Raw genomic sequence first — 26,825 nt, 5'->3', positions numbered from 1 at the left:
TTCTGCAGAAATTCCAACAGAAACCGCCACAGCTTTTGAAACAGAAGAAACAACAGCACAGACAGAACCGGTGACCTCTGTGGAAGTTTCAAACACAGTGCCGGAATCAACAACATTGGCATCCACGCCAACTGACCAACCAGAAACAAGTGAGCAATTCAGTACCTCAAATCCAGCTATGACTGAAACGTCAAGTGAAACTAGAATGACAACTGAATTTCCAACAATTGAGACAACATTCTTGGATTCCACAGCTGTCAATAATCCATCATCAGCTATGGCAACAGTAATTTCTCCATCTTCATCAACACTTGCAGAAACTTCAGATGTGGAGAAATCAACTGATACTTCAGATATAACTTCAACCCAGTCAGACATAAGTACCACAGAGTCTTCAGAGCTTCCTACAATATACTCAACTGCTGAACCATCATTCTCCACCTTCTTCAGTTCCGCCAGCACAAACACCGACATCACAACAGAAGAGTCAGTGCTGTCAAGCACAGCAGAAACTACCAACACGGTGTCCTCAATTACAACAGAAGACTTGACAGAATCATCACCAACAGCAGATAGAACAACACTCCCAACTTCTCATTCAGTTAGTTCTACTGGAGGAACAGAAACAACTTACAATCATGTACCAACATCTACATCCTCAGATGACACATCTTTTCCAATATCACAATCTACAACTGACACTTCCACAGAGTTTCCAACAGAAACCACCACAGCTTTTGAAACAGAAGACAGAACAGCACAGACAGAACCGGTGACCTCTGTGGAAGTTTCAAACAAAATGCCGGAATCAACAACATTGGCATCCACTCCAACTGACCAACCAGAAACAAGTGAGCAATTCAGTACCTCAAATCCAGCTATGACTGAAACGCCAAGTGAAACTAGAATGACAACTGAATTTCCAACAATTGAGACAACATTCTTGGATTCCACAGCTGTCAATAATCCATCATCAGCTATGGCAACAGTAATTTCTCCATCTTCATCAACACTTGCAGAAACTTCAGATGTGGAGAAATCAACTGATACTTCAGATATAACTTCATTCCAGTCAGACATAAGTACCACAGAGTCTTCAGAGCTTCCTACAATATACTCAACTGCTGAACCATCATTCTCCACCTTCTTCAGTTCCGCCAGCACAAACACCGACATCACAACAGAAGAGTCAGTGCCGTCAAGCACAGCAGAAACTACCAACACGGTGTCCTCAATTACAACAGAAGACTTGACAGAATCATCACCAACAGCAGATAGAACAACACTCCCAACTTCTCATTCAGTTAGTTCTACTGGAGGAACAGAAACAACTTACAATCATGTACCAACATCTACATCCTCAGATGACACATCTTTTCCAATATCACAATCTACAACTGACACTTCTGCAGAAATTCCAACAGAAACCGCCACAGCTTTTGAAACAGAAGAAACAACAGCACAGACAGAACCGGTGACCTCTGTGGAAGTTTCAAACACAGTGCCGGAATCAACAACATTGGCATCCACGCCAACTAACCAACCAGAAACAAGTGAGCAATTCAGTACCTCAAATCCAGCTATGACTGAAACGCCAAGTAAAACTAGAATGACAACTGAATTTTCAACAATTGAGACAACATTCTTGGATTCCACAGCTGTCAATAATCCATCATCAGCTATGGCAACAGTAATTTCGGCATCTTCATCAACACTTGCAGAAACTTCAGATGTGGAGAAATCAACTGATACTTCAGATATAACTTCAATCCAGTCAGACATAAGTACCACAGAGTCTTCAGAGCTTCCTACAATATACTCAACTGCTGAACCATCATTCTCCACCTTCTTCAGTTCCGCCAGCACAAACAGCGACATCACAACAGAAGAGTCAGTGCCGTCAAGCACAGCAGAAACTACCAACACGGTGTCCTCAATTACAACAGAAGACTTGACAGAATCATCGTCAACATCAGACAGGACAACATTTTCAATTTCTCCTTCACTTAGTTCTACTGGAGGAACAGAAACAATTTCCAATCATGTTCCAACAACTACAACCTCAGATTACACAGCTCTTCCAATATTACAATCTACAACTGACACTTCCACAGAGTTTCCAACAGAAAAGTCCTCTTCTTCTACGTCTGCCACAGCTTTTGAAACATCAGAAACAGCTGCACAGACAGAAGCAATGACGTCTGTGGAAGTTTCAAATACAGTGGCGGAATCAAGAACTCTGTCATCCACGCCAATTTCCCAACCTCAAACAAGTGAGCAAATCAGTAACTCAAACCCAGCTATGACTGAAACGCAAAGAGAAACTACAATAACAACTGAACTTTCAACAGTTGAGACAACATTATTAGATTCCACAGCTGTCAATAATTCAACATCAGCTTTGCCAACTGTCATTTTGCAGTCATCATCAACCCTTGCAGTAACTTCAAATGTGGAGAAATCAACTGAAACATCAGATATAACTTCAACCCAGTCAGACATAAGTACCACAGAGTCTTCAGAGCTTCCTACAACATACTCAACTACTGAACCATCATTCTCCACCTTCTTCAGTTCCGCCAGCACAAACAGCGACATCACAACAGGAAAGACAGTGCCGTCAAGCACAGCAGAAACTACCAACACAGTGTCCTCAATTACAACAGAAGACTTGACAAAATCATCGTCAACATCAGACAGGACAACATTTCCAATTTCTCCTTCACTTAGTTCTACTGGAGGAACAGAAACTATTTCCAATCATGTTCCAACAACTACAACCTCAGATTACACAGCTCTTCCAATATTACAATCTACAACTGACACTTCCACAGAGTTTCCAACAGAAAAGTCCTCTTCTTCTACGTCTGCCACAGCTTTTGAAACATCAGAAACAGCTGCACAGACAGAAGCAATGACGTCTGTGGAAGTTTCAAATACAGTGGCGGAATCAACAACTCTGTCATCCACGCCAATTTCCCAACCTCAAACAAGTGAGCAAATCAGTACCTCAAATCCAGCTATGACTGAAACGCCAAGTGAAACTAGAATGACAACTGAATTTTCAACAATTGAGACAACATTCTTGGATTCCACAGCTGTCAATAATCCATCATCAGCTATGGCAACAGTAATTTCGCCATCTTCATCAACACTTGCAGAAACTTCAGATGTGAAGAAATCAACTGATACTTCAGATATAACTTCAATCCAGTCAGACATAAGTACCACAGAGTCTTCAGAGCTTCCTACAACATACTCAACTACTGAACCATCATTCTCCACCTTCTTCAGTTCCGCCAGCACAAACAGCGACATCACAACAGAAGAGTCAGTGCCGTCAAGCACAGCAGAAACTACCAACACAGTGTCCTCAATTACAACAGAAGACTTGACAAAATCATCGTCAACATCAGACAGGACAACATTTCCAATTTCTCCTTCACTTAGTTCTACTGGAGGAACAGAAACTATTTCCAATCATGTTCCAACAACTACAACCTCAGATTACACAGCTCTTCCAATATTACAATCTACAACTGACACTTCCACAGAGTTTCCAACAGAAAAGTCCTCTTCTTCTACGTCTGCCACAGCTTTTGAAACATCAGAAACAACTGCACAGACAGAAGCAATGACGTCTGTGGAAGTTTCAAATACAGTGGCGGAATCAACAACTCTGTCATCCACGCCAATGTCCCAACCTCAAACAAGTGAGCAAATCAGTAACTCAAACCCAGCTATGACTGAAACGCAAAGAGAAACTACAATAACAACTGAACTTTCAACAGTTGAGACAACATTCTTAGATTCCACAGCTGTCAATAATTCAACATCAGCTTTGCCAACTGTCATTTTGCAGTCATCATCAACCCTTGCAGTAACTTCAAATGTGGAGAAATCAACTGAAACATCAGATATAACTTCAACCCAGTCAGACATAAGTACCACAGAGTCTTCAGAGCTTCCTACAACATACTCAACTACTGAACCATCATTCTCCACCTTCTTCAGTTCCGCCAGCACAAACAGCGACATCACAACAGAAGAGTCAGTGCCGTCAAGCACATCAGAAACTACCAACACAGTGTCCTCAATTACAACAGAAGACTTGACAGAATCATCGTCAACATCAGACAGGACAACATTTCCAATTTCTCCTCCACTTAGTTCTACTGGAGGAACAGAAACAATTTCCAATCATGTTCCAACAACTACAACCTCAGATTACACAGCTCTTCCAATATTACAATCTACAACTCACACTTCCACAGAGTTTCCAACAGAAAAGTCCTCTTCTTCTACGTCTGCCACAGCTTTTGAAACATCAGAAACAACTGCACAGACAGAAGCAATGACGTCTGTGGAAGTTTCAAATACAGTGGCGGAATCAACAACTCTGTCATCCACGCCAATGTCCCAACCTCAAACAAGTGAGCAAATCAGTAACTCAAACCCAGCTATGACTGAAACGCAAAGAGAAACTACAATAACAACTGAACTTTCAACAGTTGAGACAACATTCTTAGATTCCACAGCTGTCAATAATTCAACATCAGCTTTGCCAACTGTCATTTTGCAGTCATCATCAACCCTTGCAGTAACTTCAAATGTGGAGAAATCAACTGAAACATCAGATATAACTTCAACCCAGTCAGACATAAGTACCACAGAGTCTTCAGAGCTTCCTACAACATACTCAACTACTGAACCATCATTCTCCACCTTCTTCAGTTCCGCCAGCACAAACAGCGACATCACAACAGAAGAGTCAGTGCCGTCAAGCACAGCAGAAACTACCAACACAGTGTCCTCAATTACAACAGAAGACTTGACAGAATCATCGTCAACATCAGACAGGACAACATTTCCAATTTCTCCTCCACTTAGTTCTACTGGAGGAACAGAAACAATTTCCAATCATGTTCCAACAACTACAACCTCAGATTACACAGCTCTTCCAATATTACAATCTACAACTGACACTTCCACAGAGTTTCCAACAGAAAAGTCCTCTTCTTCTACGTCTGCCACAGCTTTTGAAACATCAGAAACAACTGCACAGACAGAAGCAATGACGTCTGTGGAAGTTTCAAATACAGTGGCGGAATCAACAACTCTGTCATCCACGCCAATGTCCCAACCTCAAACAAGTGAGCAAATCAGTAACTCAAACCCAGCTATGACTGAAACGCAAAGAGAAACTACAATAACAACTGAACTTTCAACAGTTGAGACAACATTCTTAGATTCCACAGCTGTCAATAATTCAACATCAGCTTTGCCAACTGTCATTTTGCAGTCGTCATCAACCCTTGCAGTAACTTCAAATGTGGAGAAATCAACTGAAACATCAGATATAACTTCAACCCAGTCAGACATAAGTACCACAGAGTCTTCAGAGCTTCCTACAACATACTCAACTACTGAACCATCATTCTCCACCTTCTTCAGTTCCGCCAGCACAAACAGCGACATCACAACAGAAGAGTCAGTGCCGTCAAGCACAGCAGAAACTACCAACACAGTGTCCTCAATTACAACAGAAGACTTGACAGAATCATCGTCAACATCAGACAGGACAACATTTCCAATTTCTCCTCCACTTAGTTCTACTGGAGGAACAGAAACAATTTCCAATCATGTTCCAACAACTACAACCTCAGATTACACAGCTCTTCCAATATTACAATCTACAACTGACACTTCCACAGAGTTTCCAACAGAAAAGTCCTCTTCTTCTACGTCTGCCACAGCTTTTGAAACATCAGAAACAACTGCACAGACAGAAGCAATGACGTCTGTGGAAGTTTCAAATACAGTGGCGGAATCAACAACTCTGTCATCCACGCCAATGTCCCAACCTCAAACAAGTGAGCAAATCAGTAACTCAAACCCAGCTATGACTGAAACGCAAAGAGAAACTACAATAACAACTGAACTTTCAACAGTTGAGACAACATTCTTAGATTCCACAGCTGTCAATAATTCAACATCAGCTTTGCCAACTGTCATTTTGCAGTCGTCATCAACCCTTGCAGTAACTTCAAATGTGGAGAAATCAACTGAAACATCAGATATAACTTCAACCCAGTCAGACATAAGTACCACAGAGTCTTCAGAGCTTCCTACAACATACTCAACTGCTGAACCATCATTCTCCACCTTCTTCAGTTCCGCCAGCACAAACAGCGACATCACAACAGAAGAGTCAGTGCCGTCAAGCACAGCAGAAACTACCAACACGGTGTCCTCAATTACAACAGAAGACTTGACAGAATCATCGTCAACATCAGACAGGACAACATTTCCAATTTCTCCTTCACTTAGTTCTACTGGAGGAACAGAAACAATTTCCAATCATGTTCCAACAACTACATCCTCAGATTACACAGCTCTTCCAATATTACAATCTACAACTGACACTTCCACAGGGTTTCCAACAGAAAAGTCCTCTTCTTCTACGTCTGCCACAGCTTTTGAAATATCAGAAACAACTGCACAGACACTACCCATGACCTCTGTGGAAGTTTCAAATACAGTGGCGGAATCAACAAGTCTTTCATCCAGGCCAACAGATCAACCTGACACAACTGTACAATTTAGTCCCACAAACCTGGTTATGACATCCGAGATGACCACTTCCTCTGCTGATTCATCTGTATATTCCCAGTCATCTTCAACAGCTTTTTTATCCACAAGTAGTGAAACATCTGCACATTCTGAAGTTAATGTCACAAAGCAGCCAGAGTCAACTGTCGTCAATACCGAACAAACCTTGAAAGCCAGTTCAGCAAGTTCATTCAGCACGATTACAACAGGAACTTTCATTTCTTCATCAAACATCAACAAACCCTCAGCTACAACAGTTGTAATGACTACCATTTCCCCGACTGGTAGTCATATGTCCTCATCAAAAAACACTCCAACAGTTACCACAAAAGTAACTACAAGAACATCTATCACACCAACTCATGTCACAACTAAGAAAACAACTGTTGCTGCCACTACATCATGTGGTAAGTTTGGTTCTAATGTTTTGATTCTAATGTTAATTCCTATTTTATGTAGACAATATGTGGTTTAATTAAGTAGGCATGGAGTGGACCATACCAAAACAATATGTACATTTGATTTTCAAATCATTATATATTCATTAATCCCCAACAAACTATTTTAATCCATTTTACTGATTATCACCACTGAAGTCTGTTTTTTGCATGAACTAATTAAACAGACTGAATATACAATTTACAGTACAAAGCAAAAACAATCAGCCAAGGTGTAAGATCTTAATGCAATAGGTGTCCACATACAGTATCACTTGGCCAAAGGCTTAAAGAACGTAAAAACACTCCCTTTTATAAAAAGGAGAAATTAGACTTTCCAAGGTACCATCTGTGGGAGTGCTGTCTTTCCCTTTAAGTTGTTTGGGAAGATGTAGTTTTAAACTATTTGCATGTTATTTCAATATAATCTATATTGTGCATTATTGTTGTAATTGAAAAAAAATATTTCTGTGCTGAATTATTTGTTGTCATTCTTTTTCTTTCTAGAGGGCAGCAGAGTGACTCATATCAGGATTGATGGATTAACTAGCAAGGAGATTAATGTGAGCTGGAGTGGGAACAATCTTAGACCGGAGATGAAATACACTGTGAGGCTCAGACAGGGCTCCAACACGAGTGATATCATTCATGAGTCAACTGAGAAGAAAACAGGATTTACAGATCTGCTTCCAGGCGTAACATACACTCTCATTATAGAATATTTTTCATGCAGTAATAAGGAAGAATTTATGAGGAAAATCACCACAGGTTTGTACTGCACAGAACTTAAAAACATTTTTTTTTCAATGCATGCAAATGTTTTGGTCAGCAACAGTGAATGATTAATTCAAGGTGATAACACCTTGTTCCCCAGGGCTAAACTGTGATTGAAACCCAAATTCAGAAACCTGCAAACACTGTGACCATTTAGGACCCCTGTTTGACACCCGTGTTGTAGATAGAGAAAAATGTTTTCCCTGCAGTTTGATTATTGATTAAACTACAATGCAATACCAATCTATGCAATAGAAATATCTGCGGTAAAATCAATTCATGTCTGTACTTTTTCCAACAAATACATTTTTTTCTCTCTAGTTGCAAATATCTATGAGTCCACCACCAGAATTCCAAGCATTAACTTTCGTGCTGAATATCAAAACCAATCAAGCCAAGAATTTCAAGAACTTGCCTCACATTTCAAAGAGGAGGTAAAGTTGTCTTACCACTCTGCTATAAGTAGTACCGTAATATACTTGTTTTATCTGGATGTTTATCGTCCATTGGAAATATTTGTTTTCATCCTCCTGTTGTAGGTCATAAAAAACCTTCCCAGAGAATACCAGGATTTTATTCAAAGAAAGGAAATGAGGGTCATTGTGACACAAATCCGGGAAGGAAGCGTGATTATCGATTTTGATTTACTCACGGATGTCGAGATCGGCCTGCAGACATCCGCTGTTGAAAAAAATATAATTAATGCCTTGAACACATCGTCACTCGATGTTGATTTGGAACAAACAACCACCAGTGGTAGGTCTACCTTGAACATGATCACTAGATATGAATAATAATAAACTTATTTTGCTCTGTAATGCAATGCCTTTCATACTGTGACATTGACTTTACTGGACAACTCATTTTATTTTCACAATTGACACGTAATGACACTGCCCACTATTATATGTCTTTGACAGAGAAATTGACACAATTCTGCTGGTCTATTTCAGAGGCAGATGTGTGTGACAGAGGGAATGATCTGTGCTCAGAAAATGGCACTTGCCAAAAAATTGGGCCTTCATACACATGCGAGTGTAATGGGGGGTTCGTAGACCAGAACCCAAATCTCCCTGGAACTGACTGTCAAAGTAAGAAAGCCACTCCGCTGTCCTGCCCTGATTGCACTTACCTCTGGTTTGCAGTGCGGCCTGTGTTTATTCATAATTATAACTTTTCTTATATTTATTATATTTATTATATATATTTATTGATTGTGATATCTCTATCTTTGTTTCTTTGTTTTCAGGAAGTTTTCTGACAACAATCTCCCCAACATCTCACCAAACCACTAGTGGTAAAAAATGAATGAATGAAAATAAATATAATAAGTCTAATGACTGGAGAATAGTGCCGTCAGTGACTGCTCATATTGTTTGAATGCATCCAGTAATATGGATTCTGTTTGTGCTCATTACAGTTGTGACATACAACTGAATCAAACCCAATCGAAAGGAAAAACACAAAACAAATTCAAGCAATAAGTACAGTCAGAGATACAATTATTTGCACATAGAATAATAGTATGGTAGTATCGCATATTACTTCAGGGGCGGCCTGTAGCGTAGTGGTTACGGTAAATGACTAAGACATGCAAGGTCGGTGGTTCTAATCCAGGTGTAGCCACAATAAGATCTGCATAGCCGTTGGGCCCTTGAGGCCCTTAGCCCTGCATTGCTCCAGGGGAGGATTGTCTCCTGCTTAGTCTAATCAACTGTATGTCACTCTGGATAAGAGCGTCTGCCAAATGCCAATAATGTAATTACTTTAGTGCATGCTATACAGTAGTATAGAAATTATCAATTTGAGAGAGGTCAAATTAAAGCTATGCGATCTGACGAGTTATCTGTGTTTTCTCCAGGGAAAGATAACTGTGAAGGTGTGTGTTCCTCTCTTGCGGAGTGCACAGTCATTGATTCTGGCAGATATGGATGCCAATGCCACGACGGTCTGATTGATCCTAACCCCTCCAACCCTGGAAAGCTATGCGAAGGTAAAACACAAAATTACCCCAGCACTATGGTAACATCAAGTATCTAACATATTAAATCATATAATACATGACTTCTCTGAATCTTCCCTCTTCAGACCGTTTTGACTGTTTCAGTGAAGAGACCAATTTGTGTTCAGACAGTAATACGTGCCTTCGGTCAAAGTATGTCTGTTCTCGTAAGTACTAGCGATCAGTTCATTTCGGCTTTATCCATTCATCATTACAGTACAAAAAAATTGTTTGTGCACCAGTTTTTAGTGTGTATGATACTTGTAGTCAATGTGATTATTTATTATGTTCTTTATATTGGGATTTTATACATACAGTATACATTTTCTTTTTAATCCCCCTTTATTTATGAATTTACAGATTTCTTTATTGATTTATTTATGCAGACTTATAACATAGTTTGAGATATTTCTGTCATGTTGTGATTTTGTTAGTATTGTTTGAACAAATGATCCTATATTCTGCCCATCTGATCTGAAATTTTTGTTAATAATAAAATAACTAAAATAATGAGAACTTATTCTGAAGAATATATATTTTATTACCGTGGCTCTACACCCACAGGCAAGAACCTGTTCAAGGCTGTAGCGGAATTAAAATCATGGCAATTCAGACCGGCGCTTTACAACACTGAAAGCCAAGACTGGATCAATGTTTCAACACAATTCACCGTTACTGTGAGTGGAAGTGTATACTGTTAACAAACATCATATCCTACTTTGACAAGGCATGGATTCAGGGAAATATAATGATCTATGTAACTTCACTGTAATACTACAATGATACTTAACTATGCACCTATTGTCATATTAGTCAATTGACCATTAGGCTCAAGGTGAAATTACAATAATTAATGTTTTCATGAAGGGATATATCTTCATAAGATGTCAGGCAGAGGTGGTAATGTGTCTGTAAACGTGTATTTCCAGGTTATTAGCAAAATGAGAGGCGTGCTGGAGGATGAGTCCTTTGACCTCTCGGTAGTGGGGTTCAAGAGGGGAAGTGTGGTGGTTCGGACGGTGTTTGGCTTTAATGATGGCAGTCACCTGGACGCGTCGACCTTAGAAACAGCCCTGCAGGACGTCGTCCGTGCAAATCTGGACAGACTGGCTTTGGTAACTGTGGAAGGTACATGTCAGATCAATAAATATACCATAAATATACAGCAGCCCATATGTCCCCTCAAATGGGGGGACTGTGTGTAAAAACGGCTGTAATTCCTACAGGGTTCACTTGGTATGGTGCTAAATACCCTGAAATGAAAGCTGACAATCTGTATTTTATTAAAGGACTAACATGGTGGTTGGTCACACTTTATATGTTTTTATATGGAATTTGAAGAAACACAATGAAAGTATAAAATGTGTCCATTCTCTAGTTTTGGATAAGTAAGCATTTAAATGTATGGTCCTATTTTCAACCGGTTGAGAATGTTCTCCTAGTAGTGGGTCACACGAGCATAACCAGTCCCCTTATCTCTCCCCTATAACTTGCGACATTTTTTTTCAAATACATTTAAATGACACATTTGTTTTATTGTTACCTAAAGACAACTGGCACGTGTCACATTCAACCTCCATCTTAATCATAGTAATGGTTTCATTTCATTCATTGTTACTCAGTCCATCTGCTGTTGATAATATATGAATATAATGTGAATATGCTGACAGGGTGGTTCCTTTCGTCTTTGCAGGAATTCCCGCAGAAGAGAACTCGGGCGGACGATGGCGAGTTACGACTATCGTCCTCGGAGTTCTGCTGGGGGCAGTCCTGCTAGCGATAGCAGCGGCCGGGCTAGGCTTTGCTGTGAGGAGGGGGCTGAACCGCCGCAATTCATACGAAGTCCAGCAACCGAAGGACAGTCCAAACAAAGTTCCCGCTGGCACTTTTGGGAACTACGTTTGCCAGGAGGTGTAGGTCACATTTTGCGTATACGAATTTCAGGGACTGGGATGTGTGAAGCCGTTGCAAAAGTGTTGCTGTCATGGAGGGAATGGGAGAAACACGGACACAATGCTTCGTTTCACTTCTTTTGTTCTTCTTCACGCCATATCGCAGGGAAATCGCTGACAGGTTCAGTGTCTGTGCCAAAATGAACTGAAATTAACGATGTATTTGAATTGTGATAATATGTACAACACGGAGCATAGAGGATGATGATACTGGATGCGTGTTTCTGTATTTTCTGTGATCTCATTGTGAATTCATCATCCCTAAAATAATATCCATTTCACACAAACTGTTAAATAGTCTCGTGGTTAAAAATTTGGACTACAGAGTTGCTTCAAAAATATGTGGCATTTTACCCTGAGTACTTCCCATTATGTTGTTATGTCATCTAATGACACTGGTATTTCTGGAGCGCACATGCATTTTCATGGCCACGCACGCATATTGAGGGCAACATTAAGGTCGAGAATTAATTCATACAGGATGGCTATGGACTTATCCACTGTATATTTGCAGAGTACATTAGTATTGCAGGTTCAGTGTGAGCCTTTTCAGCTGCGCTTAACTGAGCAGAACACACATCAAAGATGAAGCTCAATTGTTACTGCATATAGAGCCTTTGTTCCGCGTGTGTAAACAACATACAATGCTTATTCAGAATACATATTTGTCGATGACTAACTTTCCGTTCTGTTTCTCTGTTATGCACTTTGTCATGGTTTCGCTAAGTTGCACAACAAGCTTCTTGCACAATGAAATATAATTACACTTCTATAATACACTAGTGTGCTACAGTACTGGTATTCAATGAGCTCCACACATAAATTAAAAGTCATGCTACTTGGAGAATACATTTTGTTGTCTGCTGCACAGGAGAAGACAGACTCTCGGTTGTGAAGGATACATGATGTCGACATGCTTTTGCAAATACTGTACATTATATTTTTGTACTGTTACATATTTTATTTCTTTGATGGTATTAAATTAAGATTTTTTTAAAATAAATTAAAGGTTACATTTTATAAGAATAACATGTCCCATGTATACATTTTAATGCCAAAGGAAAATGTGTTTTATGATGAAGTTTTTTTCAATGTAATATTCTGAAAAATTATTTCGTTTTTGTATTTTAGATTTGCAAATACGTTGTAGTAAAACATAGATTTCAGCAGTACCCCTGATCAAGGGCACGAGTTAGATTTGCACTGCAAAAAGTGACTTGTCTTAGCAAGCATTGCAAGACTTTAGTTTTTTCTCTCTCAAGTAGAAAATATTAGCTTGTTTAGGTTAATGTTCGCTTGATAAGTGAAATTTTCTTATTCCACTGGCACATTTTGAAATGAGTCAAACTCAAAAAGTAAAATAAATCACTGAATGTAAGAGTAAAATACTTGTTTTTTTCCAGTGTGAGTACTGTTTAGCATGTATTGTCTGATAATTCCTTTAAGTTTTTAAAAGAAAAGAAAATGTAATTAAAGTAGCACTGTCAATTTTTACACTTGAGTTTATTTGGATTAAATGCTTAAATTATGTGTGTAGCCATTTTTTAAATGCGTTTTCATTCATTAGATTAATCAACGATGCTCTGGTTCAGTTGTAACCTGCTAATTTAACTAGTTAACCCTATATCAAGAAATTTAAGCATTTAATCCAAATAAGGTGAAGTGAAAAAAAGCCTGACAGTGCTCCATTAAATCATCATTTTCTGCAGTCTGGTATCACATTCAGCCTCGACAAAATGCAGCGAAACGTTTATTTAAACAGAAACGGTGGCGCGCTGAACATCCAGTTTTACATAGTATCGTTTGCTCGCATGGCGTCAGAAATTGTTATCTGGGATTTAAAGCATAGGTCTGCATCATTATTGATTCGGGCTACACCCCGACACACCCACCAAACGGGAGCAAACATATGTCAAAGCCTGTTGTAAAACGTTGTAGCCCTGGTTAGGTTGTGCTTGTTTTTTGTTTTCACCTTAATATCAGCAACCAATTCAGACCCAATAAACCAGGTGGGGTTTCACCAACTGCTGTGTAACCAACTTCTTTAATTTATCAATTACGTGCTGAGTAACAGAAAAAGCCAGCACACCCTGTGACTCACCAGGACCAGGAGTGAGGACCACTGAACTAGTTCCATGGAAACGCTGTAGATGGCAATTAAACCATGATATTTATTTATAAATAATTTATACAGAAATAAATAAAAGTAGTTGGCCATGTTATCCACACTGTAAGGCAGATAAAGTTCTATTACTGGGAAATCCTGTGCCAGGCCATACGAGTGACTGCAAAACCAAAAAAAGCTTCATCATGGCAACACTGCCTTTGCTTGGTTAGACTTTCTGCTGCAGGGAGGGAGGGAGTTCCTGATCAGCCAAAGGGAGTTCCTGATCAGCCAAAGATCCCGTACCCTCCCTGGTCTCCCTGGCCGTACCTATTGTAAACAGCTGTGTGGTTATTTTTTTCCACAAAGTCATCTCGATGCTCTCCACTGACTTTTAAAACAAATGTAATCCTAGGTGTTTATCTGGGTGGAAAACTGCATCACTGCCAAAAAATGTGTTACCAGCTTTACGTTCTATTTCTTTCGATAGAAATCTCATGCGGCCACCTTCATTGCCTCCCTCCTTCTTTTTATCCACATAGCTATACCCCTTGATTTATAAAAGGTTTAGACACTAGACTTAGACTTAGTTTATTTATTTAACTTATTTTTTGGACTTATTTTTTACTGCCCTCGAAACACCCTCCGAACGGTAGCAAAAATACCTCAAAGCCTGTTGCACACTGTTGGGAGGAAACATACAGTATCATTCTACCAAGAAACCGGAGCAAACGGTTTTACGATTGAACGTGCCCCAGAAATGGATCCAGCCTTTGTTCTCCACCTCTGCTCTATTGGCGGGCTGTGGTGAGTCCAGTACTGAGGGGAATAACAGACAGCACAGACGACACATCCCCTTCACCCAAGCAGACATAACAGCCACTGAAAATTTTATGTCAAGATCAAAAATTTATATAAAAATGAGCAGCAGTACTTTTTCCCCATTTCATTTTCTGGCAGCTTTGAGGCCGACTTTCATCTTTGCCTCACAGTTTCAAGTAAGTGCATATCAATATACTATCTGATGTACAGAATCCAATCAATACATTCAATTTAACTTTCATTTTGTGGTCATTTCATTATTTTTAAAAGCCTTATTGCTAATGGTGCGTTCACGGCATCTTGAAAGTCGGTAATTTCCGACTTCCAGGTCCTATTAAATGTCCTTATTCCAAAGTTGGAATCTTGGGCCAAAGATTTCACATGATAAAATCATGTAGTGATGATGGGTGTCGTGAATTTTCTTTGGTGACACCCATTATTCCAAGCATGCATGAACATGGTGTGGTTGCAGTGATGCTAATTCGGTCGCCCTTTAATCTGAATTCCGACCTTCCGACACGAGCGGTGAACAAATCATGAGATATCAAGTTCAAGTGTTGATTAAATAAATTACACTTCTTGTTGTGAAGGCTAGCTTAGCTTAGCGCCTGTGGGCAGCAGTGTGGAAAATGCATCAGGGGAATACCACTACATTGTTCACTGAATGGATGCCAGGAGCACAATGGTAACTCGAGTGGCACAACCAACGGCTCCAGACTTAAGATAATATATATATATATATATATATATATATATATATATATATATATATATATATATATATATATTATCTTAAGTCTGGAGCCGTTAGTATAGTATTTCATGTCATCCCCAAATAATGACGTGATTAAAAATGCCGTCAAATTTATCAACCGCAGGGCAGCATAGATGAGCTGGACTTTTAATGTGACGCTTGTCCGTTTCATTCCAGCTACCAATAAATCCTTCAGTAAGGCCCTTACTGTACTGAAGCCCATTCATTGTATTCCCGATATGCATGTACTGTATATCACATAAAGTGGGGAGGGCTCAATTTGTGTACAGTGGGAATCTAAACATTTATCCTGTACACAATATTGCCATTCAAGAACCTCTGTGATTAGTTACATCCACTGGTAGGGGCAACAAAGACAATGATCTATCTCACAAACAGTGGGGAGTCACTTTTCCAAATTATACAGGTCATGCCATAAGTAGAAATAACAGACTTAGTACTGGACATACTGCAGTTTCTACACTCATGCAAGTCATTTTCCCATGCCCTACTTTTACAACGGCAGTCCAAAATAAACTTCAGATAATACAGTACACAAGATGCATCCAATTACCGCAGAATACGGCATTTATACGAATATGACTAACCGCTCAGTGCTCTAGATTCTATATGGAAGAAAATCATTTGTTGTGGTAAACCATTTCTATACTACATGCTAATCTCCATTATATTATATTTATTTCTCCAATTTATTTATTTTACTTACTTACTTGGACGATCGCTTAGTGGTTTGTGGCAAACGGTTGCAATTACAGAGACACAAGATTCAAAGAAAATCAACTGTATCACTGATGTTGCATTGAGAAGTAATCACACAAGGACACACATCACATAATCACACTGGTTCTCAAGCAAAGCAGTCTCATATTGTTTTGTGGCTAAAAGCAAAGATGGTGATTTAGTACCAACAAAATGTAGGCTGGCATTTGCTAGTATTATTACAGTGTACTTTATATGTATATCAGGACTGTTTATGCACATTCAACTAAATCAATATACAGTAGGTGCCTCATTCTAATAGTGCCTTTCTGAACATTCACTGAGCATTACCCTAGGCTTTCATTGAATCAGGACACAAGCCAAACACTACATAGCTACATAGCCTTTTAGCTTAGCAGAGAAGGATAGTTCTGTTTCCTTAAGGGTCCTATGTCCTAGGTTATTTTAAATGAATATGTATGTGTTGCAGTGTATGGTATTTTATATATATTTGTTTTGATATGTCAAATAAATAAAAAATCTAATCAAATATCACCACTCTCTTAGGCAAATCGATGATGTACGCACTGCCCATGTTTTCGTAAACTTCATTTAAGAAAGAAAACAAGACACCTTTCTTGGTCTCCTTTTTGCATTTATTAATAATTTCCATAAGAGCAAGCAGAGAACACAAGCACGTCACAATCAAACCATATCATTAATACATGACCTTCTAAGGCTCCCCCCCACCCCACATTTTACCGTTCCTATTTTTCTTCGTTTGCTTTCTTCATACCTACAGCATGAGTGGAAATAGCACCAACAAAGTGTAACGTGCTCAGCACACGGTGTGTCCAAACTTGTGATAATGACGGCAAGCGAACGCTACAAAACAGCGAGGTGACTCTCATCGTTGAGGGTAACACTTACTCCCAGTTGGCTGGCCCCACCCGGAGACACAGACTCGAGACGGAGAAGATGTACATAAGACAGATGAGAGGACATGGGGATGGGTAGCATATCAGGTGGGGTGTCACTGAAAGCAAGGAAAGTCTTATACGACACACTCCTATCCTGTCACGGCAGTACAGAGGCAGGCTAACCACGTCTGAAACAGTTACACACATCATTTACAGAGTATCGAGAAAGATAATATAATCTTGGCATATGTAATATCTAAGTGACAAGTGAGCTCTACAGCGGTGAACTTGAATTCAATAGCAACTATATGCTAATTCCGGGTAAATTTAGGACTGCGTTTTTTTCCATTTGGTTTTGTTATCGTTTGTTGCTTTGACAACTACAAGTGACACGCTTTTCAAAACCTCACTCCATCACCGTACATGCAATTTCCAGGAAAGTCCACTGGCGGCTCTGGCAGATGAAAGAGGCGATATAAAGATCGAAAGAGAGAGTGAGAGATAAGGGGGAAAGAGGAAGGGAAAGACTGATTTACATGAAAAGGAGGGGTAACGGGCGTAAACGACAGCAGCGCTGTAAAAGTACTGGATCACTAAAACCATTGCGCGTTCCAGATTTCCCTATCCCTGCGCATAAAGCAAATTCTAGTGACATCATTTTGACAGCAATTTCCCTTTCAAATGGACAAAATTTTAATCTCAGATGTAGAATAAACGACTCTCCATCTACATGCACACGGACTGCAGGGAATAGCCGTCAAATGGTGACAGACGGCTGCCATCAGTCCTGGCCTTCTCCCTGGACCCTTTTTCACAATCATTCAGCTGCTTCCACCAATTGCATAACATGGCTAAAAGTGATCTTTGGTCTGTCAATCAATCAGTCTTGTATTCAAATGTTAATCTTTTTTTATAATTATAAAGCATTGATATATGTTAATATTGCTATATACTTTTAAACTATTTGAAAAGAAAGTATGATTTACAGCATTTTTGTAATGTATTAACACTATCTTTTCCTTCACGTTTCGTGCTGCAAGGAGAACACGGAGCTCTAGTGCTATTCCCAAAGGACAGCCGTTAATACGCGGTAACTGTATTACAGTAACTCTGTGTGGTCTCTTAGCAACCAAACTGAGGAAACCAGATATCCTCAATTATGTCCAACAGTAATTGAGTGAGTGTTACAACAACTCAATCAATCAAGGCCCAGAAACGGAATGGAGGCAGCTACAGTGCAGCCTGAAGAACTCAGTGAGAAAGGTGGGGTTTTAATTTTTATGTAATTGTTATATAATTATGCAAAATATCTCAAATGTAATACAACAGAGGTCTTACTGTAATGGGAATAATCTGTATAAATTAAATAAATAGATAAATAAATAAATACATTTTGCAAATTGAAATATTAGCGGAGGAAACCAAATGAAACAATCAGAACACTCATACATAGCACACTGTATATATTGGAAATCTCGTCCCGAGCAGGACCCAGATTTGCGGTGAGCGAACATTGTGAAATGAACGGCAGTCTCAAAACACCTTCAGCAGCGTTTTACCATCACAAAGCCTCAATAAATTCAGCGGGAGGATCCGATCTGGCTGGCTGGCTGAAGACCCTTCTGTGAGGACGCTAGTTTTGCATGTAGCGGTCTGCGTGCGTGTCTATACCGCGATCTGCGTGCGTGTCTGTACCGCGGTCTGAATGCCCAGCGCTCCATGCAAAACTAGCGTCCTAACAGACGGGTCTGCCGCCTGCCGGAGTGGGCGGGTCACCATGGAAACGTGGAGCGGAGATAGCGATCGATGAACGGAGGGCGGGGGGACAGATGACCGCGCACCGTGGGGGTGGGGGTGGGGGTGGGGGGGTGATGCAATGCGGAGAGGCGGGAGGGCAACAGACACTCGCCGTTCACAGAACCACAAAGCGGATAGTAGATGCGGGGAAGACGAAAGAGAGACTGATTGCGACAGACACTCGACAAGGGGATGAGAGCCCTCTCATTTATTTTGGATCTTTTTTCCACCCACCCCCCCTCCAAAACAAAGCAACACCCCCACCTCCCTCCCCACAGGGAGCTAGACTTTACTCTTTAGCCTCTGCAAGTTTGTTGTTGATCTCTTTGCTTTTCTCCTTGTTGCCCGCTTCCGGCCTGGCTTCGACAGGGCTCTCAGGGGTCTTCTTCTTGGAGCCTCGGACAGAGGAGGCTGGTTTATCTTTGGCCTTTTTCGCTGGTTTGCCATGGCCAGTTGTCGTAGTCGTCTTTTTTGGTTTCGAGCGCGGAGTGCTTGGCTTCTCAACCTGAGAAGGCAAAAGTAGAGCCTGTTTTTAAACTTAACGGGTGATAAAATGGATGCTCGGAATGGCGTGATTGGTCAAACGGTCTAAAACACTGCAGTAGTTCCTTGCCGACTGATGTTTTCTAGTTTCCCAGTTTCTTTTAAGTGTATACATTGTGTTGTGCGTCTGGAAGAATGACGCAGGGCCTCTCTTGTGCTCCTATCTGCAGATGAGCGTACTAATGTGATAATGATTTTCAGGCTTCACTTATTCTAAGAAATGATACAGCAAAGCAGACCATCTTTAGCCAACAGTAAAACAGCGTGCCTAGTGACAAAACCCACACAATATTTCCGGTTTACCCAATGTGATGTTCTGAGGCTTGGTGAACATCTATTTTCCCACACAGTCTGTCCTATTTAATACACCTGGGGGAAAGAAATGTAACCTATTTTCCTGGTTTCACCTCAGTTTTAAAACAGAAGAGGGGGGGTGGGTGAACAGTGACTCTGTGAATTTCAGTTTACTGTAAAAGACAAATCATGATCAGAACAATTTCATATTTGAGTGCATAAATGACAGGGCATTACATTTGATTAGACTAAGCAGGGGCCAATCCCCCCTGGAGCAATGTGGGGTTAAGGGCCTTGCTCAAGGGCCCAACAGATCTTATTGTGGCTACACTGGGGCTTGGGGCTTCAACCACCAAACACCAACCTTCCAGGTCCCAGTCAGGCACCTTAGCCACTAGTCTATAGGTACCTTAGCCACTAGTCTATAGGTACCTTAGCCACTAGTCTATAGGTACCTTAGCCACTAGTCTATAGGTACCTTAGCCACTAGTCTACAGGCACCTTAGCCACTAGTCTATAGGTACCTTAGCCACTAGTCTATAGGTACCTTAGCCACTAGTCTATAGGCACCTTAGCCACTAGTCTACAGGCACCTTAGCCACTAGTCTATAGGTACCTTAGCCACAAGTCTATAGGTACCTTAGCCACAAGTCTATAGGTACCTTAGCCAGTAGGCTATAGGCACCTTAGCCACTAGTCTATAGGTACCTTAGCCAGTAAGCTATAGGCACCTTAGCCACTAACCTATAGCACCTTAGCCACTAGGTTATGACATCTAAGCCACTACGTTATGGGCACCTTAGCCACTAGTCTATAGGTACGTTAGCCACTAGGCTATAGGCACCTTAGCCACTAACCTATAGCACCTTAGCCACTAGGTTATGACATCTAAGCCACTACGTTATGGGTACCTTAGCCACTAGCCTATAGGTACCTCAGCCACTAGGCTGCAGGCACCTTAGCCAGTAGGCTATAGGCACCTTAGCCACTAACCTATAGCACCTTAGCCACTAGGTTATGGGTACCTTAGCCACTAGCCTATAGGTACCTTAGCCACTAGTCTATGGCACCATAGCCACGAGGCTCCAGGCTGCCCCACAGTGCCTACCTTGCTGGGCTCTTTCCCAGGCTCGCTGTACAAGCTGCGTATCCTCCGACGCTCCAGGGCCTTGTTGTCCGCAGGCTGCTGCTTGACCTGCTCCCCCCTGAAGGTGGCGCTGTAGCTGGTCTCCAGGCTGGACTTCTCCTCGATCAGTGGCTTGTACTGAGACTTGGCCTTGATGGGCTTCACCGGCTTCACGTCCTTGTACGCTTTGAACTCATTCCTGAAAACAATGCCAAATAAATGAGCCTAAATTGGTGACACTTTACAATAAGGTTACGTGAAGTGGCAGGAACTAATGTAGTTGTTAACATGAATTAATGATTTACAAATGCATTCATTAAGCATGTAATTAACTCTTAATTAGTACATGTATTTCCTAACTCTGAACTAATGTATTAGTTACATGAATATTTATACATTAGCAAACCATATGATAGATGTACAATTATTTCAGCATTAGCAGATACATTAACTGCTTTTCCCATTCCAAAATAAATTGTCAGGAACTATTGTAGTTGTTAGCATGTATTAATGATGTACAAATACATAAACAAAGCTGAACAGCTTAATTTTTCAATAGTTATACACCCAGTGACCACTTTATTAGGTTAGACTCATATTTTAGATTTATTGGTCTTCTGCTGCTGCAGCACATCTACTTCAAGGTTTGACACGTTGTGTGTTCAGAGATGTTCTTCTGCATACCACTGTTGTAATGTGTGGTTATTTGCGCTACTGTCACCTTCCTGACAGCTTTGACCAGGCGGGCCATTCTCCTCTGACCTCTCTCATTAACAAGGTCTTTTCATCCATCTTTGTGCAGAAAAATCCCAAGAGATTAGCAGTTTAGCTGAAATACTCAAACTACCCAGTCTGGCTCCAAAAGTCATTCCATGGTCAAAATAACTTGGATCACATTTATTATCCAGTGGTATGGTCTGAATAACAATTGAACCTCTTGACCATGTCTGTATGCTTTTATGTATTTTGGTTCAGCTTGCATTACATTACATTAATGGCATTTGGCAGACGCTCTTATCCAGAGTGACGTCCAGTTGATTAGACTAAGCAGGAGACGATCCTCCCCTGGATCAATGCAGGGTTAAGGACCTTGGTCAAGGGCCCAACGGCTGTGCGGATCTTATTGTGGCTACATCTTATCATGGGATTAGAACCACCGACCTTGTGTGTCCCAGTCATGTACCTTAACCACTACGCTACAGGCACTAACAAGCTGGTATTCCTCATTGTTTCACACAAACATGGTTGTGCAGACATGAAGACAAAGGACATACACATACAGTAAGCAGAAGGCAGCAACCACAGAAGGAGGTCACTCTGACAGACATTTCTCTCGGATCAGTACACAAGGATTTCAATAATTCATGCAGTTCCCCCGTTCTCTACATATGACTCCCCCAGAACGGAACCGAAACAACATTTCAAACAACCATTACTCGTACAACCAGTTAACCAGCTTGATATCTCTCTCATTCTCACTTGAACTCTCGCCCTCTCTCTCTCTCTCTCTCTCTCTCTCTCTCTCTCTCAATAACATCACCTCACTGGTATCATATTTCGCTGGCTATAAACTGGACTTCTTTGTGGTAGGTCTCTGGTTCTAATTTTTGGTAGGGCATTTTATCACTGAGCGCGGAAACGCAGCTTTTTCCAACCGGATACTATGTTAACGTAAAGCACGCATGTAACCCTGGAAAAACAAATAAACATGGCATATAGGGGGCAGGGTGGAGGAAGTGATAATGTTGTTGCACTGAGAGCCCCTTTATGGCTCATGTGAGCAACTGTATTGATTCAGTAATACTATATCAGCAGAATGAGGACCGAGAGAAGATCGATACCGCACTGCACTACGCCCATCCATGACGATCTCTGCCCCAATGCTAGGATCACAGGACACCAAGATGAGACAGCAGAAAACCAGCCATTCTCCCCCTTAAACAAAGGTTTCACAACCTATTGAGAAAGGCTGGAAAAGCACCAGTAAATTGAGACTGTAATGTAATCTTCTTTTGAAAATAACTCGAACAGTTAATGCAAGCTTTGTCTTGAGGACTGCGCACACAGAGGCACTTAAGAGGGACCCACAAATAACCAACCTCCGCAGTCAGGTTTCATTTTCATGAGCTACTGTACACACTGTACAATGTGGGAATTAGGTGAAGCAGCATATAGAACGAGCTGGCTTTATGCAGGCCTTTTCAACAGAGTAACTCGGTACAATCTAAGGAATGAATGCATCAAAGACAAGCAAGTTATTTTCTGAAATTCGAGCAAAAACCTGGAGACAAGCTATGTACAAGCAATTATCTGAGTTTGTATTATGCCACAGTTCTTCGCTCAGAAAATTGTGACCATTGCAAAACCTGCAGAGATGTGATTTCACCTTCATGTGGAAAAATAAATTTGCGGTTGCCATCGATTCTGAAATGATACTTTTGCGGCAATACTGTTCATCTGGACTATTGAGACAGGACTTTTGCCAACATTGCACTCATCGGCAGGATGGTGCTGACACAGGAACCAACTCATTATATATCGTGCCCATTTTCATCAAGGATCTGAACCAATTCAATTTCATCAACTGAAAAAATATGAAGCTGAAGCACACTGAAAGCAAACGTTTCGGACAGGGCTTTGTCATGGAGAGACGACAGTTCATGTAGCATGAGGTGGGCCACCTCGTTGACTTTGGCCATACCATCAAGCCAGCGACCATCATGCACCCAGCTCCTGAAGCTAAGCAGGTTTGGGCTTGGTTAATAAATGGATGGGAGACCTCCTGGGAAAAATAGGTTGGGTTGGTGGCGATCTTCGCTCCGGTCAAAATATCCCCAATGCCCCAGTGCAGTGATGGGGACACTGTGCTGTAGGAGACGCCGTCTTTGGCGTGAAACCGAGGTCCTGACTCACTGTGGTCATTAAAGATCCCATGACACTCATGGCAAAGAGTAGGGGGTTCCCCGGCGGCCTGGCTAAATTCCCAACCCTGGCTCCTTCAACCTGCCACCTAATCATCCCCTGATTCAACTGGCAAAAACATGGTTCTCTCCCTCTCCATCTCAGCTAAGGTGTGGTGAGCGTACTGGCACAAAATGGCAGCCGTGCATCACCCAGGTGGGTGCTACACATGGGTGGTGGTTGAGGCAAGGTTCTCATTCATCACTGTAAGTGCTTTGAGAAAAACCTTATATAAATGTAATGATCCATCTATCTATCATGGACACAGTGATGGTGATTATGTGACCGCTTTATTAGGTAGACCTGTACACCAGCTTGTTAATGCAAATATATAATCAGCCAATCATGTGACAGCAACTCAATGCATAAAAGCATGCAGACATGGTCAGGAGGTTATTTTTTTCCGAGCAAACAGGATGGGGAGGAAATGTGATCTAGCTGGCTCGGACTGTGGAATGGCCAGCTAGACTGGTTCAAGGTGACAGGAAGGCGACAGTGACACAAATAACCAGACGCAACAAGAGTGGTATGATGAACAACATTTCTGAACACAGAACACATCGAACCTTAAAGTAGATGGGCTACAGCAGCAGAAGTCTACTGAACACCAAATAAAATGCTCACAGAGTGTATTTTCTATGATGCGCATTGTCTACATAAGAACATTTAATGTATCTATGACAATAAATTGGAAGAAGCAAATTAAGTATTTCACAATATGTTTTTCAATTGTGGGAGAAAAGTTGAATAAAGCTGAATGACAAGTATTAGTGAAGTAAAATAATTTAATACACACACACACACACACACACACACACACACAATTCATTTGCACAATCATGCACACAGGTGTTAGACCAATAACATTATATTATTTTCTGTTGACAAACATATACTGATTGAAAGTAATAAATATAATATCAAAGTTGAATATATAGCCTATGCACCTATTTACATCTACTTATTCGTGTGATTATCTAATCAGCTTGTATGGCAGCTGTGCAGTCATGTAGATACGGGTCAGGAGCTTCAGTTAATGTTCATAGAATGGGAAAAAAAATTGATCTAAAAGATAAGTACCTAATAATACTGATATACAGTATCATAATAATTTATTATTAAAAAATTATAATCTATGACCAAACTCAACTTTGGCTCAGCATATAAAGGTGAAATTGGTGCTCTGTCTTTTATAGGATTCAATCTGCTATTGATAAATCACTGTTGATATATGTTTTTTAAAGAGAAATCCTAAATCTTCCCAGTAGAAATCACAACGTAGGCTACAACAATTAGTCGGCTTCTAACACGTCATGTTTTTTTATGAAAGCCCATAATTTGGAATTTGGAATGATGGGCTGACCCCGCCTCATGACAAGCTCTCCCCAGAGAATATCACATCAGCCATGCATTCCTGCTCTCCTCAACAGGAATCAGATTTCTCCTAACCCCACTGACACCGATCCCCCGGCCCAGTCTATTCTACAGTACTCCCATGCCAAAGCTTTCTGCTCTCTACCGTTAACAGACTGCAGCGTGTATCAAATTATAGACCATACCTTCAGGACATTCGAGAGCACAGTTCCTCCCTACACGACACACCATTCAGCCCTGCAGACGGGGCAGAGGCTCCGGGCTCAGACACGATGTGCTAATGCTAACTGTAATTACGCTCCACGGCGCAGGATGAAGGCCCTCTAGTGGAGTAATGAGCAACCTGCAACGATCGGACTGACTCAACTGACTCAATCCCGATTCCCGATCAGTTGTTCATTTTGTTTGCAGGATGATTGATTTCATGCTGATAAGTTATGTTCACCTTATCTTAGGTCTTAAACCTTTGTTCCACCAGAGAATTGCATGCTCACATAATCTCTCATTAGCTGATGTCACTTCAGATATGAACCTCTGCACAATGAATTAATGTGAAATCCCACCCCTGTGAATTTCAGATCTACATCATACTGCGGGTACTTATAAGATTTCTGCAGTGTGCAAAAGGATTTAACTTCTCTTACATCATCACAGATGTAAGTGCTGTGAAAAATGTCCCCCTTCCTGAATTCTTCTATTATTTTATTTTTCCCCCACACAGAATGGTTTCAGATCTTTAGACAAAATGTAATATTAGAAAAAGGGAAACTGAGTAAACACAAAATACATATTTTAAATGACTATTTAATTTATTAAATGAAACAAGTTTTCAAACACCCAATCCCCTGATAACTTTAAAAACTGGTTGCACTACCTCTAGCAGCAATAACTGCAATCAAACAGTTGGATATTAGTATTACACATCGCTGTGGAGGTATTTTAGCCCACGTTTCTTGGCAGAACCCAGATTCATACAGTAGGTATTGTATGCCATGATCAAAGGAAACTCCAGAAGAGAGGAAAGTTGTGGTTCAACAGTTGTTGAAATATATCAAAGGGTTACAAAGCCATTCGTAAGAGCCATTATTCTCTAAATGGAGAACAATTGGAACAGTGGTTAATATTGCCAGGAGTGGCTGGCCTGCCAAAATTCCCCCAAGGGCACAGTGGCGATTCATTCTGGAAGTCACGCAAGATCCCAGAAGAACATCCAAATACCGACAGGCCTCTCAAGACTCAGCTACATCAGTGTTCATCACTCTACCATAAGAAAGAGACTGGGCAAAGAAGGGATTCATGTGAGAGCAGAATGTTGGAAATCACTGCTAAGAGAAACATACATTTATCAATAGTGAAAAAAACACCTGGATGAGCCCTTTGGGATAATGTTGTGTGGACAGATGAGTCACAAGTGGAATTTGTTAAACGATACGGGTCCCATTACAGAATCTGTATGAAGGCATAAAGCAGGAACAGCATTTCACAGTAAGAGCATCATCAAAAGTCAAACATGCTGATGTTACTGTGATGTTGTGTGGATGCTTGCTGCCTCGGTGACCTGGACAACTGGTCATTATTGGAGGAATCGTGAATTCTGCTCTGTACCAGAAAGTGGTAGAGTGTCTGGTCATCC

At 40.8% G+C, this 26,825-nt stretch overlaps 3 protein-coding genes across 3 annotated transcripts in view; 2 read left to right on the top strand and 1 right to left on the bottom strand.

Moving 5' to 3' along the window:
- Positions 1-3,121: 3,121 nt before the first annotated feature.
- LOC133107569 (mucin-2-like) lies at positions 3,122-5,305 on the top strand (the record flags this gene model as incomplete). The annotated part of the gene is made up of 1 exon (XM_061216561.1): positions 3,122-5,305. A coding segment is annotated over exon 1 (2,184 nt), but the record flags the coding sequence as incomplete, so codon positions are not given.
- A 53-nt stretch (positions 5,306-5,358) lies between these two features.
- Positions 5,359-12,806, top strand: LOC133108188 (mucin-2-like). The gene is made up of 11 exons (XM_061217637.1): positions 5,359-7,019; positions 7,557-7,817; positions 8,145-8,257; positions 8,363-8,579; positions 8,777-8,914; positions 9,073-9,120; positions 9,685-9,816; positions 9,912-9,992; positions 10,390-10,502; positions 10,755-10,953; positions 11,519-12,806. Exons 1-11 carry the CDS (start codon positions 5,795-5,797, stop codon positions 11,740-11,742), a joined length of 2,751 nt encoding a protein of 916 aa, XP_061073621.1. The 5' UTR covers positions 5,359-5,794; the 3' UTR covers positions 11,743-12,806.
- Positions 12,807-16,811: 4,005 nt separating this feature from the next.
- LOC133108387 (microtubule-associated protein 6 homolog) overlaps positions 16,812-26,825 on the bottom strand; it is a 14,857-nt gene continuing 4,843 nt past the window's right edge. The window contains exons 2-3 of the mRNA XM_061217892.1: positions 20,840-21,056; positions 16,812-19,399 (exon numbers count right to left, since the gene is read on the bottom strand). Coding sequence (XP_061073876.1) covers positions 19,184-19,399; positions 20,840-21,056 — 433 coding nt within the window. The 3' untranslated portion in view covers positions 16,812-19,183. The remainder of the gene's footprint in view (positions 19,400-20,839; positions 21,057-26,825) is intronic.

This window comes from Conger conger, chromosome 13 (genome assembly GCF_963514075.1).
Source record: "Conger conger chromosome 13, fConCon1.1, whole genome shotgun sequence".
NCBI lineage: Eukaryota > Metazoa > Chordata > Actinopteri > Anguilliformes > Congridae > Conger > Conger conger.
This window is presented reverse-complemented; position numbering and strand designations above follow the sequence as displayed.

What these genes read in the sequence shown, in the direction of transcription:
- LOC133108188 (XM_061217637.1), top strand. Translation starts at nt 5,795, where the DNA reads ATGACGTCTGTGGAAGTTTCAAATACAGTGGCGGAATCAACAACTCTG. An exon ending in CCTCACATTTCAAAGAGGAG is followed by an intron (nt 8,258 to 8,362) that starts GTAAAGTTGTCT and finishes CTCCTGTTGTAG; the next exon opens with GTCATAAAAAACCTTCCCAG. An exon ending in GTCAAAGTATGTCTGTTCTC is followed by an intron (nt 9,993 to 10,389) that starts GTAAGTACTAGC and finishes CTACACCCACAG; the next exon opens with GCAAGAACCTGTTCAAGGCT.